The 13,875-nt window shown below is 50.0% G+C and overlaps 1 protein-coding gene across 2 annotated transcripts in view; it reads right to left on the reverse strand.

The window, feature by feature from the left end:
• Positions 1-3,721: 3,721 nt before the first annotated feature.
• Positions 3,722-13,875, reverse strand: part of Slc45a4 (solute carrier family 45 member 4) — a 35,281-nt gene continuing 25,127 nt past the window's right edge. For both annotated transcript variants that reach the window (XM_033760891.1, XM_010639209.3), the window contains exons 3-7: positions 12,200-12,379; positions 10,509-11,584; positions 9,774-9,873; positions 8,837-9,048; positions 3,722-5,418 (exon numbers count right to left, since the gene is read on the reverse strand). In XM_033760891.1, coding sequence (XP_033616782.1) covers positions 5,062-5,418; positions 8,837-9,048; positions 9,774-9,873; positions 10,509-11,584; positions 12,200-12,379 — 1,925 coding nt within the window. In that variant the 3' untranslated portion in view covers positions 3,722-5,061. The remainder of the gene's footprint in view (positions 5,419-8,836; positions 9,049-9,773; positions 9,874-10,508; positions 11,585-12,199; positions 12,380-13,875) is intronic.

Raw genomic sequence — 13,875 nt, forward strand, 5'->3', positions numbered from 1 at the left:
ATGCTTTCCCTAGGGGCAGCCAGTGGTTTGCTGGCAGAGCTGGCTCCCTATTGTGGGCTCCAGGTTTGAAGCCTGGAGAGCCTGAGGGCATCAGTGAGCCCATTCTGTGCCCACCCCCACTTGCAGCCCTGATCATAGTCTACCTCACACACTAGACCCACCAGGCTCTCGGAGGGCTGATAGCCCCAGCAAAGTGACAGTGACAGACACCCACACGGTCACCTTAGAGGGAAAGGTTTATTATGACTCAACCACACAGTTAACAGAAACAGAGGCAGGAAGGCTCTGGCCTCAGCACTGGTCCTTCTGTGCAGGAGGAAGTCAGTGTGACACACACCGAACTGGGCGTAAGACATAGTGATGCAACAGTACAGCATGCACCAGATGCTTATGTGGCAAAGGATGGGATAAAACTCAAGGCTGGGCAGAGACAGGATGCTGCTATTGCTCACCTAATAAAAAAAGTCATGTGCAATATTACTCTTTATAATCCCTTTTTCTCATAAAACATCATGTGTTTAACACACACCTGAATCATTGCTAAAATCAGCAAGAGCTATCACTATAGTGCTCCAACTTAATAAGTTGATAGAGTTGTCTTGTGGCCAGTTCGCAATGGAACTACATAGTTTTGTTCTGAGGTGCCTGGGGTGTTTCTCTGGTGTCAAGGCATTTCTAACAAAAAGATCATCCTGCTACCCAGAGGCAGTCTCAGCCCACGGCATACAACATGGTGCCCCAGTTAGCTCTCTGGGAGGTCCGAGGATGGACTGGTCAAGGGGATGTGGGGGATCCAGCCTAGATGGTGATGCGGACTTCACATGAGATGACAAGAGGTATGCAGGCTGGATCCAATACAGTATGGGTGCAAGGGCCAGTTCGACTTGGTCTGAGCTGACACCACACACAGGTGGTACTGGGCAGAGTTCCCAGGCACTCGGAGCCTGCACTGGCTTGACTGGCAGCAGACCTCAGAAGCATTGCATGTTGACTGACAGGCGAAGACACATGAGCCTGTTTCCAGTGGCAGCTGTCAGAGGAGCCCTGGGCAGCCAGCCTGCACGTTCACGGTTTGGGTAGCTGAAGATGGAGAGACTTAGGCAGAAGCAAAGCAGCCTGGTGTATTCTTCTTGAGGTTGGTCAGTGTTCCGTGTCCACAGCCACACTTAGCAGATCTCACAATGGCGTCTATGGTAGGTGTCCAGGTGCCTCCATTGCTGGTGCTGCTATTCAAACCACAGGGAGTATTTTTCAAACATGCTACTGAACACTGCAGGCTGTAGAAGCTGGCACCATCCCAGGGCTGGGAGAGCAAAGTGTTGCCCTTCACAGGAGTCCAGCCACCCCTGGTTGCCATAAAGAGGCCCAATGCTGGGTTCCTGAGCTGTCCAAGACCTACCTCTCCCACTCAGTGCTATTCAAAAACACCCTGAGCACTGCTGGAAACCACTGATCATTTGCAGAGGGCTCCACTGTCCTGCCTCCCCTAGGGCACATAACTAGACACAGTGTTCCTCCCAGGCCCGGGCCTCACAGGGATAGAGGCTTACAAGGCTGGGGTCTAAAGCAGCAGACATGTCAGCTCACTTCAGATGCTGGTGCTGAGAACCTGCTTTACACCGAGAAAGAGGGAACACCCCCTGCCAGCCCAAGAGCCAACCAAGGGAACTAGTGAGAGACTAGCTGGGGTGGCCCACAGCCCCCTCCACCCCTTCCTACCAGCTTACATTCCTGCACAGGGACACTTCTGCCATGTGTTAAGGGGTACCTCTATAAAACAATTTTACTTGACTTTTTGGTGTGTGGAACCAGGGATCGAACTCAGGACCTTGTGCTTGCCAGGCAGACACAGTGCCACTGAGCTATATCCTTGCCTTAGTTGGCTTTTACAGGGCACAAAAATGCCAATCTGACCAGCATCACCCTACCCTAGTAGTTAAGTTTATGTGCATTATACAGTATCCAACCAGCTGAAACCCTACAGATACATACCATTAAATGCTCAAAGGACCCCATCCTGGAACCCTGCAAACTAGCCCCTGAAGGTACTACATGGCCAACTCCAGGATGTGTCCTCAATGCTGGCTGTGAGTAGGCATTGCTTGGCCCTGCCAGTCCCAGAGGCCCAGGCTACCTAACAGTGCTTTTCAGGTAACAGCTATAGATGGGCTCTCAGTAAGCCCACCAACCTTGGGGCTGCATTTGAGGCACAATAATCGAAAACCACCAACACCTGAGCCACTTTGACCAAGGCGAACTGCAGGCATGATCCCTGCTTCTTGGCTTAAGACACAAGGTGATGACACTAACAATTTCAAATGACTACAAACTTGAACAATCTCATTGCAAAGGAAAGGTTGAGGCAAAGGCTTTGGCTACTAGGTCCTCACATACCCAGGTGTGATTCACACCCAGAGCTCTGGGTCACCTTTGTCTGCCTCCCAGAACTTAAATCCATCATCAGCTCTAGGACCTAAGCCCAAGGGCCTGCATACTAGCCAGACCTACATGGGAATACAGACTCCGGTTATAGGTATCTGGAGAACTCAACTCATAGCTTTACAACTCTAGCATGTGTGAAGCCACTTCTATCACTGAGGAGCAAACAGCAGCCATGCCCTTTGCTGTCTTGTTTTCAGCAAGTTAATAGTCTAACAGGCTTGCGACAAGGCTTGTGGTGTGAACACAAGATCAAGGTCAAGTCAAGACTGAGACCTCAAGGGCTAATGCACTGCAGCCAGTGTTCTCAAGCCCCTTCCTCCAGAAAGGTATTCTTGGCCATGACTGAACATCCTGCACATGCAGCTGTTAGGGGACCACTGCAGTATCTATGGTTCATTGGGACACAGAGTGGGACACAGTGCAGCACATGGCCCTCCCGGTTGCTCCTGTTTGCTTGGTGAAGACCTTGATTGGTTGGGGCCAGTCCCAGCCCAACCTGTATTCTCAGGACTATCTGCTCTCTAGTTGCCAGGTGGAGAAGCAGAATCCACAGCTGTAAGCAGATTACAACCCAGGTAAAGGGAGGAGGAGATACAATCTCAAGCTACTAAGAATCAAGTTGCATAGAATGACTTGTCAAACCCAGACCTGCCTATCACCCCGAAGAAAGGTCAGATCATCCAGCCAATGGGCACTCCGCTGGTGGTGGAAGGGCTCCCATCATGCCAGCTGTGTGTTCAGACTTTCCCTATCCAAGCACAAGACTCTCCAGGCCACTCCAAGTGCCAGCACATAGAGAAAGTATTAAGGTCCTGAAGCCAGGCCTCGGAAAGACTGGGCTTCTGAGGAAGGTCCCAGGCTGTAGGAACACTCCTTGTGGACAGGCACTGGACTGCTCCTCCAACAAAACACACACAACCTACAAAGCACCATCAGTGACAGGAGACACAGCAAGACCAGAAGTCTGCTGAGGACACTGAAAAGCCATTACTTTAAGTACACAGAAAATTCAAGTAATTTATTTAAAAACTGCTTAGTTTCATCTTGAAAGGTCCCAGGCTGTAGGAACACTCCTTGTGGACAGGCACTGGACTGCTCCTCCAACAAAACACACACAACCTACAAAGCACCATCAGTGACAGGAGACACAGCAAGACCAGAAGTCTGCTGAGGACACTGAAAAGCCATTACTTTAAGTACACAGAAAATTCAAGTAATTTATTTAAAAACTGCTTAGTTTCATCTTGAAAAAAAGCATGACTCTCATGCATTTTAAAGTACTTTATTTAAAAAACATGGACTTGAGGCAGCAATTATGATAAGACTTGACTCCATCTGTGTGATGTGCAGAGCTTCTTCCTCCTGATCTCAGAAAGCTTAGACTGACCATTTCACATAAGAAGAGCAGAGACTGCCTAGTTTCAAATAAAGAGATTGTGGTTTGAAAAACATTTTCAAACAGCTGCAGCATTTGATGAGTTTGCTTGGGTGTGGAACCAGAACACCACTGGTCAGGGCCTTCCTTTCCCAGATGCTTGCTTCTCTCTGTGTTGGTTCTAATCCCAGTGGTGAGTGAGTGAGCAGGCAAGAAAGTCGCTGAGTTCAGACAGGTTCCAGCAAGCACATCTGGCCACAGCAGTGAGGGATGCCTGAGCCTCCATGTCCTGCTTGGAGGCTGCTGTCCACCACGCTCGAGGTAGCCTTGCAGCGGGACTGGAACTCTGTGCGGATCTCCAGCATAGGCTTAGATGAGACAAAGTGCGGTGAGGAGCCTGGGGACTGGGCTGAGGAGCTCCAGGCATGGATGACCGGGCAGGGTCTGGACGCAGACATGCTCACACAGGTAGGTGATCCAGCAGCACTGGATTTGAGAGTTCAGGTTGTCCAGGAACTGGTGTACGTCATGCCCTTGGCCTTCCTGCCCACAGCCACCTCAGGGCCCTCCCCAGCTTTGGTGTGTGGCTGTGCCTGCGCACAATGCCACTGGGCATGACGTGTCAAACTCTCTGAGGGAAAGGAGATGCTGTTCTTCTAAGAAAACCACAGTAGTTAAAAAAAAAAAAGGAAAAAAAACTTTGTCTAAAATAATCATAAAGAAAAATACTCTCCAACAGCGGCAGCACCAACAGAACATGACAAGATCTGAGGGGCATCCATGAACCTGTGGGTGGCCAGAGGGATACCTGGGAAGGGTGTTCTCCTCACTGACTACACTGCTCTTGTCTGGAGTGCCCAGACTACATATACCCAGGACATCAGAGGTTTTGCATTTTCATTATAATTTCAGAAATGCAAAAATCCCATTTTTTCTAAATTACTTGACTATATTGTAAATGTTTTAAAATGTAAAAACATGCAGAATAATATACCTGCAGAATAAGACAGTTGAAATTAAAAGATTTTTCAATTAAAAAAAGATTTCAAATGATTTTTTTTAATTGTGGAAAAAGTAATTAGTGTGATAATTTTGCCTAATAGCTCAAACCTACCCTACAACTACTGAACTTCAAGGGTTCGGAGAAGAAGCACTGGCTGATCTGCTGCCCCCACAACCACCAGCAATGCCAGTGGCCGGCAGCCTCCCCTCCCGTCTCCACTGTGGAATGTGTCAGCTGGAGCTCAGACCATGGACTCGGTCTCCACTGGGCCCTGCAGACCCTCCTTCCGAGAGAGCTTCAGGACTGTGGGCTTGTCACTGCCTTCACCGTCACCAGCAGGCTGAACAGACAGGCCTTTCTGCTCTTCCTTGGCTTCCTCCGATACCTCAGGATAGATCACCAGGAATGTGGCTGTCAGGAAACCCAAGAAAGAGCCCACAGAGGCCACCATGGGGATGACACGAACAGTCCCCACAATATCAACCACACCCCCGAGGGCAGACGCCACCAGAATCTGGGAGATGTAGACCTGGCAGGAGAGGATGGCGCAGTCGATGCCAAACCCACGCTTGGAATTCCCAGGGCTGTGGTGGACGTACTGCAAGAGAAGGGAACACGTGTGAGGGGCCGTGCAGTTGAGATTCAGTGCCCCACATGTCAGTGGTACGAGCACTGACTTGAGAGTTGACAGGCAAGGCCCGCTTCCTCTCAGCTTCTAAGCAGCCACTTCCACTGAATCTCCCGACCCCAGCTCCTACACTGCCAACTTTGCAGGTGGGAGAGGCAGAAAGTCCCAGCTCTTGGGAGGGGAGGAAAATGGAAGCAACTTCACCAATGCCATCAGGACACACGCTCTCTGGGACCCACCTCCAGCCTAAGGAAGGGTGGCAGGGGAGAGTTTAGGTGAGGTGACTCTCCTTACCCTGGGGGGTTCTCTAGTGGGGGCCAGGGTGCAGGGGAGCTATGAGCCTGTGTCACCCCATATGTGGCTCAGCACATGGTCAAGCAGACTGGACCAGTGCAAACAGAGGGGCAGCTTCATCTGTTTCTCAAACAAGACAGGAAAGGACACTGGTACGCCTGCAATGTTGTGCTCATACCAAGTCTCCAAAGGAAACTATCCTGGAGATAATGAAAAACCAGTCCACAAAGAAGAAACAAGCTAATTCTAGATATACGTGTGTATACATCTTGGTACGTACCACAACTACAGTGGAAAAAGATTTTAATAAACTTTTCATAAAATGAGCAGACACAAAAATAGTAAAAGATAAGAGGAGTGAACAAACTCAATCTAAGTGAGATAGGGCACAACGTGTAGAATACACTTTCTCTTCAACTACATACTGAACATTTATCAACACCTGCAAATACCTTGGGCCACAGGGGACTCCTAACTACTTTTAAGGGCCGAGATCATAGAAGAATATGTTCTCTGACAGCGAAGAATGAGAAATCAATAAAAACACAACTATGGAAAATTCTCCCAAATGTCAGAAATTCATCACATACTTCTAAATAATGGTTCAAAACAGAAATCATGACAAAAATGAGAAAACTCAAGTGACTGAGCATGCAACATATTAAAACCTGCAAAATGCAGCTAAAGGTGTTTGTAAAGGGAAATTAGTAGCTTCAAAGGCTAATATGTGGCTGAAAATCAAATTAAAAAATTAGAAAACAGCAAATTAAAACAAGATATAATAGAAGGGACAGTAAAGAACAGCAACCAATAAAATGCAAAGCAAACAAGAGGAATGAATAAACCAAAGGCTCTCTGATAGCACAAAATCAATGAATTCTCAAATAACTAATATCAATGAAAAAGATGGTATCAGTATAGGTGTTATTACAGCATAAGGAAATATAAGCAATTTAATGGCAATAATTTACAAAGTTTAAAAAATTAATAAAAAATAACTTGCCAAGTTCAGAGGAAGTGGACAAATTCTCAGAAAACTCCAACTTATAGCACTGTGCTTCCCTGAAAGACAGTAAGGACCTCCCACTGGAGTGTGAAAGAGCAAACTCATCACCACCACTTTTATTCAACACCATGGCAAAGGGTCTAGTCATTGCAAGAAGGCGAGGATAAGAAAGAAAATGTATCAAAGATTAGGGAGGAAGAACTAAAGCTATTCACAGGTGACATGGCTGCATGTCCACAAGCACCGACAGCTCTGAGAATTCATAAAAGATTCAAGGTCATATTTGTGGATGGAAAGGCTCACCATGCAAAGTTATTAACTCTCCCCAAACTGATCTACATATAAAGTCAATGTATTTTCAATAAAGGAAAGCCAGAAGGAGTCTAATATTCAGGTAAAAAAATAAACAGATGAGTAGCCAGGACAATCTTGCTCTCAGGGAAGAACGTACACTATAGGGTCTGAGGACTTATTACAGAATTACCTTAGTCAGGACAGTGGGACATTTATCCAAGAGGAGAAAGACCAAAGGGCCAGAAGCACCCGCACACACTTACACTGATGTGTAGTTTATGATACAGATGGTCCTGTAGGGTGGAAGGACCCGGGGCAGGTGAGTGCCCATCTTCAGGAGCGAGTAAAAGAACCCTGATCTGCTACTTTAAGCCACACATATTGTCTGTCCAGGCAGAGGTAGCAGAGCACAAAGCACCCTGAAGGCTGAGGAATGCGTGTGGCTACATGTCTGAAAGAGCCTGAACTAAAGAACCAACCCCTCAAAGAAGGATGATCAAGAACCCATAGGCACATGGGGCAAATGGTCAGGAAGCCAGGGACGTACTTAGCATGCAACCAGGAGCCCAGGCACACCAGGGATATGGTCAGGAATGCATGGGCACACCGGGGATGTGATCCAGAGCCCAGGCACACTGGGGATGCAGTCAGGAACCCAGGCACATCAGGAGTGTGAAAATGCACAAAACGCTGGTGGCGATGAGTCACACAGGATGAGGAGACATAAAAGAAGCCAGACATAGAAAGTGCAGTCATAGAAAGTTCAGAAATATATGGCGTTAGAAGTTGGGGCAGTGGTTACCTTTAGGCTGACAGAAGTCAGATGCAGGGGCTCTGGCAATGGTCTTCCTATCTGGATTGGTTATACAACTGCGTTCTCCCTTCCCAAGAGCCATGAAGCAGTTTACTTATGATTCAGTTAGTGGTCTGCTATGTTTTAACTTAAAAGTTCATTTAACCACTTAATAGTTTACCCTGAGCATCAGTCAGGCAGTGTTTATGTACTAACCTGAGTGCTACTTGGGCAGGTGCAATTTCAACCACCTTGTACTGAATACATTTGATAAAATTGTCATTTTTATATTTCTGGTTATATTATTTTATAAAAATCATGAAAAAATATGCAATTTTTGGTTATCCCGTATTTAAATAATTGGACTGCCAAGTGATTAAAAAAATGATGCCATCAGACTTTCAGTTCTACTATTTTTGGTGTGCTGCTTCTTCTTCTTCTTTTTTTTTGGTACTGGGGATTGAATGCAGGACCTTGCACTTGCAAGGCAGGCACAGTGACACTGAGTTAAATCCCTGGCCCTGGTGTGCTTCTAATCAATAAATTTATTTGCTTAGTGACTGCATCAGAGATTAGGAGTGAAGAGAGTGTAGGGTTAGGAATAAGACATGCATTTCTCTCCTCTCCCTGAAGTCCTACAGGTTATGCTGGAGAGACTTGGTCTACACCTACACCTGGGTTGCAGAGCATCAGAGATGAGCCTCTTGCCCAGTGGTGACCCAGTGACCACACTAGCCTCCAGAAGTCTCTCAGCTGACCAGGACAGCCGGAGGAGACTTGTGACCAGGGATTGACCAAGGCAACTGGCAGTTCTTGGCTTCATCAGAATGGAAGATGGAGGGGATGATCTGTGTCTGGGACACTATACAGGGAGAAGGTGCATAGCTCACGTGGAGGACAGAGCAGTGTACTGAGCCCAGGCTCTGGACCAGACAGGCTGTGGACCCAGCCTGAGGCCACTTCATTGCCACCCTACCTGGGCACTCCAAGGCCACACATACCTCCTTGATGTCATGGTAGTGCCCTAGCAGGGCATAGGGGCAGTAGGAGATGCTCATGGACACGATGCCCATGGTGCTGATGGTGACCATGGCCACATAGACATTGGGGAACATAGCCATCACAGCTGTGCCCACAGAGAAGCCCAGTGTCCCCAACACATAGATCACTCTGATGCTCAGGTCATAGTTGTCTAGGTACTTCTGTAGCAGGGCTGCAAAGAGAAGCCACAGGAATAGTGATCAAGCTGCCCACTCAAGGGGGCCCCCTCCCCACCCCTCCTCTCCCAGCAGTGCCTCCCTGTGACCAAACCTAGGCCACCATGTGCAAGCAACATCTCCTCTCTCACCTGACCTGTCGCTACACACTCTCCAAGAATACCTCCATTAGAGTGGTGACAACAATGCGGTCACTCTGGTGTTGGCACCTGGCTGATCAGGATATTTATACCAGCAATTTCCAAGTCCTCACGAGGATAACCCTAAGCTGACCTCCACCCCTTGGTTCAGGCAGTGTGTGGGCAGGTAGTAAATCCCAACCATGACTTGCTCCAGTTCCAGTGGTGAGTGCTGGAACTCACCATGAGTGCTGGTCCCAAGACAGGAAGCTGCCTCCTTGACACCCCACTTCAGGATATAGCTGCCCTGAAAGGAGAGGCCCTGTCTAGCAGCTTAGCACAGCTACTCCTGCTCTGACTCCTGAGTTCTGGGCTAGGGTCTGATCTCCTTCCAGCCCTGAGCTGGCAGGGCTGGAACAACATGTCTAACATAGTTGCCGTCAAACTTGGACTGCGCTGCAGGACAGCATGTGGTAGGGCATCCTGAGGGTCTTGTGAAAATACCTGTTCCTGGCAGAAATAAGGGCCCCACTCACAATTCACATTTCCAAGCTCTGAACATTCCCAGCTGCAAACACTTACCTGACCTGGGCACCTCTTACCTGAGCAAATAGCACCGGTAGCAGCATAAATGACCAAGCCCCAGCAGCCCATCTTCACACCGGCATTGTAGGCCTGCCCTTCGGTGGAGTTAGAGGCTGCCTGTTTCAGAAAGAAGTTGGAGTTAGGGACATTGGCAAGCTATTTAACAGTCTTAGCAAACAGAATCACCTCTGAATCCAGGTCCAGAATCTGATAAATCACTTCCAGCCTCTTGTGGCCCCCTCAATAAAAGGTGGACCTCTATACCCAGAAGATGGGCTGGTCTTGACCAGTAGAAGTGACCCTGCCCTCTTGAGCTGACATGGTAGACCTGGCGGGGTGAAGATGGACCCTGAGTGCGTGTAAGGCCATCATGGCCCTCCTGAAGAGATGGCCAACATGGCCACAAGGGGAGCCCAGGTGATGTCATGGGGCCCAAAATAGCCGCCAGCTGAGCCTAAAGGGTAACAGCAGGTTGTCACCTTAACTGCCAAGTTCTAGGCAGTGTAGTTCAGGGCAACAGATGGCTAAAGCAATGCCCAATCAGGCTTCTGAGAGTGCTGCAACCCTCTGACCTGTGACCATATTGGGCTAAGACAACTGTAACATGGAACAAAGACATAGGTCAGCCAGCTGCCTTCCATGTATTCTCCCTGATGTGGTCACATGGGCACAGGGCCAGCAAAGGCCGCCTTGGAAGGACACCCAATGATAAGGCCCTCCTGGCACACCCTCCCAGCCTACAGAGCACTCACCTTGGGGTCCCCCTCAAAGATGACCTGGCCCATGAAGTCGGTGTAGAAGACAGCCTCAGCGATGACAGAGAACCAGGTGAGCAGGTGGCAGAGGCAGAGGCGCATCAGCTCCCTGGGCATCTTCAGCATGGACAACCACAGCAGGCGCACAGTGGTCTCACCCTCACCCTCCTCACTCTCTGTGTCCCCGCTGGAGGTGGTAGCCCCACTCTGGTTCCGGTGCCGGCAGCGTTGCCGTTGACGCTGCTGCAGGTCATAGAGGTCACTCATGCTGCGGGACGGCTTGATCAGGACCACTGCATTGGCCCGACGGTAGCGGTAGCAGTGGGACCCAATCTTGCCATAGTAAGAGAAGGTGCTGGAGGCTTGCCGGCGGAACATGTGCCTGCGCCGCCTCATGGAGCTGGATGTGGCTGAGGGCTTCAGGTCCACCCTGGTGCAGCTGCTGAGGGTGTCTCTCAGCGGGGAGCCACTTCCATTTGGGACTCTAGCTTCATTCAAGTGATTATCAAGCAAGGTATCATGCTCCTTGGTGGTTTCCCTGAGGAAGGTGGACAGGTGGGGCAGCCTGGCCTTCAAGAGCTCTTGGCTGGTGCTGTGGGGGGTGCTGGGATAGGAGGCATCTTGGAAGATGGAGGGCTCGATGTCATACAGGAAGGGCAGCTCGGGTTCCATATCCAGTGTGGCATCTGGCATGTGCAGCACGGAGTCACTCTTGCTGCGCACGATGTCCACATCAAGGTAGTCAAGGGCTAGCTCGTGCTCCGACTGTACCTCATCAGGGAATGGAGGGCTGCTGTTCTGCATGCCCCCACTAAGGGCATTTAGGCGGGTGGTGGGGGCCAAGCTGCTGCCAGGCCTAGCACTGGGCAGGGCAGTGGCTTCCTCCGAGTTGCGGTCCTGCTGCGGGCTGTACTGCTCTTCCTCGATGCTGAAGATGTGCAGGACCACCGACACCATAAAGATGATGGCAGCAAAGAAGAAGAGCACCTGATTCTGGGTCCGAAACCAGCTGCCCAGGAAGGTCTGAGTCCAGTCCAGCCCACCCAGCACATAGCCAATGGCACCACCGAGGCCTAGGAGGGGGAGAAGCAGCAGGTGAGCTGTGTGGATGCTGTAGTCCCTGCTCCCAGGCCTAGTGTGGGAGGCCAGTGCCAGGGTGGGCTGGAGGGCTTCACCCTCAGTGGGGTCCTGGGCATGCTCACAGTTATGTTGTGAGTCAGGACACAAGGTCTTGGCACGGGGAATGAGAAAAGGGTAGGAAAAATAAAACAAGAAGCCCTGTTAGCCCCAGGTCTGAGAATTCTGGCCTTATGAAATTCCTGCTTAATAAATTAAGAGCAAATTAATCCCAGGAGTGGACACAAACCGCCCCCATACATGCCTATCTGTACTGAATGCCACTTCCTAAGCATGGCTAAAGATAGTGGTCAGTTCAGGGCCCCAGCCATGTCTACCCAGCAAGCATGTCACCCCAGCAGGCCTGACTTCACTCTCCCTCATCCCTGCTTACTTCAGTGGTCAGGAGGATGTCCTTGGTTATTTCCTAAGCCCTGGCCACTACCTCTCTGCCTTCTAGCATCTGAGATGCTAGAGGGACAGCACTGAACCTGGGTGCATAGGTTCCTCCCCTACCCACACTGGGTTTGGGGAGTAGCTGCTGCCAGCCTGCCTTGGCATGGGCACTTTACCAGCAGAGAAGGCATGGATGTTGAGGGCCATGTCTTGCTCCTCACTGTCCACCACGTCCAGCAGATAGGCACGGATCGGGCCCTCGGTAGCATCAGCACTGAAATCCAGGACCACCACTCCCAGTACTGTGAGTACGATGCCAATGGGCTGCCGGTTGGGGACATCACCAAGGGACAGACCTGGACAGAGCACAGACAGTGGTCAAACCTCAGGGCCAGGTGAATTGGGCTTCTCTAGTAAATAGCCTCCCCTCCGTAGAGAGCCAGCTGGGAACAGCACAAGACACTCCACAGGACAGCTGTACTCTGTGGCAGGCAGACTCCTGGGAAAGAGGCTTTCTCTTTCCCTTTTCTGAAGTTTAGAGGGTATTCTTTCTCTTCACCCTCTGGACCTTGACAGCTTTCTTATCCTGTCTATCAAGCAGGAAGGGGAGCTGCACTTTCCCCTGCCTCCAAGGGGGGGGTGCTAATTAGTGTCAGTGGGCAGGTGGGTATGTGGGCAGCTATTTCTGCCTCCTCTGCACTGGCCCCAGAGAGCCAGAAATGAAGACCTTTCCTGAGTCCTATGCTGCCTGAGGCACCAAGCTAGACCCAGGTGCTGTGGAACCCATGGGAGACTCCAGACCCAAGTGGAAAGGACCCTGAACAAGCACTGGATTTGAGACAAGGCTCTGAGGAGGATGAGCAGAGCTGCAGCACCCCACCATCCTTAGGAGGCAGGCTACATGGTCGCAAGAAACCACCTTCCCACATCGGGTCTCCTGTGCCTCAGGGGAGTCTGCCCTGAACCCTGAGGTCAGTTACTAACCCTATACCTGACCAGCCCTAGCTGGGTCGCACCTGATGCCAGGAGCGGTGGGGAGCAGTGCTCCTTATACAAGCCTCAGGAGCAGTGGGAACAGGACTGAAGCCTGGGTCCAGGACCACCTCAAAGCATTGTGAAGAGGCTGAACCTGGACCCACAAGAGGGCCCCCAAAAGGGAGTTTCTGTCTAGGAGCTCCAACAGGCCTCCAACAGTGGTCATAAGGCAATGCTCAGGCTGGCTACAATGGGGCCACACGTGGGCGGGGCCACACGTGGGCAGGGCCAGCCCCGTGGACACAGCATGGGGCTGCCATCACTCTGTATGGGAGAGGGGAGGACTGCTGCCTAGGGTGGTGCTGACCAGCCTGGAGCCAGCATCAGGTGCCAGGGTTGGAGGAGGCTGACCCACACAAGGGAGGTAACACACCAACAACAAGGGGCAGGGGGCAGAGTTGTGGCCATCCCGCAGGCCCTGAGAAGCTGAGTGGCTCCTCTGTACCAAGGACTTCTGAGAGCTTCCTGTCCACCCTCTGGGCTTCTACCTGACTCTGCAGTCCTGGGCAAGCTCCTGGAATGCAGAACACATACCAGGCAGCTCCAGCTCAAAAGTGTGTGCCAGAAAATGAGGTTTTGTTTTTACCAGTTTTGATGGATGCACTCATAGCAAAAAAAATTTTCCCACACATAGTTGCTTTAATTAAAAACAAAACAACAAGAGGCAAAACAATATGTGAGCATGTGAAACAAAAAAATAAATATCAAACTAGGATCTGGATATTTTCAATACCAAGTCTGAGAAAAGGAGAACAAAAAAAAAAAAAAAAAAAAAAAAAAAAAAAAAAAAAAAAAAAAAAAAAAATTTATAAAAAAA

This window comes from Fukomys damarensis, unplaced genomic scaffold, assembly GCF_012274545.1.
Source record: "Fukomys damarensis isolate Sample0158 unplaced genomic scaffold, DMR_v1.0_HiC HiC_scaffold_5, whole genome shotgun sequence".
NCBI classification, from domain to species: Eukaryota; Metazoa; Chordata; class Mammalia; order Rodentia; family Bathyergidae; genus Fukomys; species Fukomys damarensis.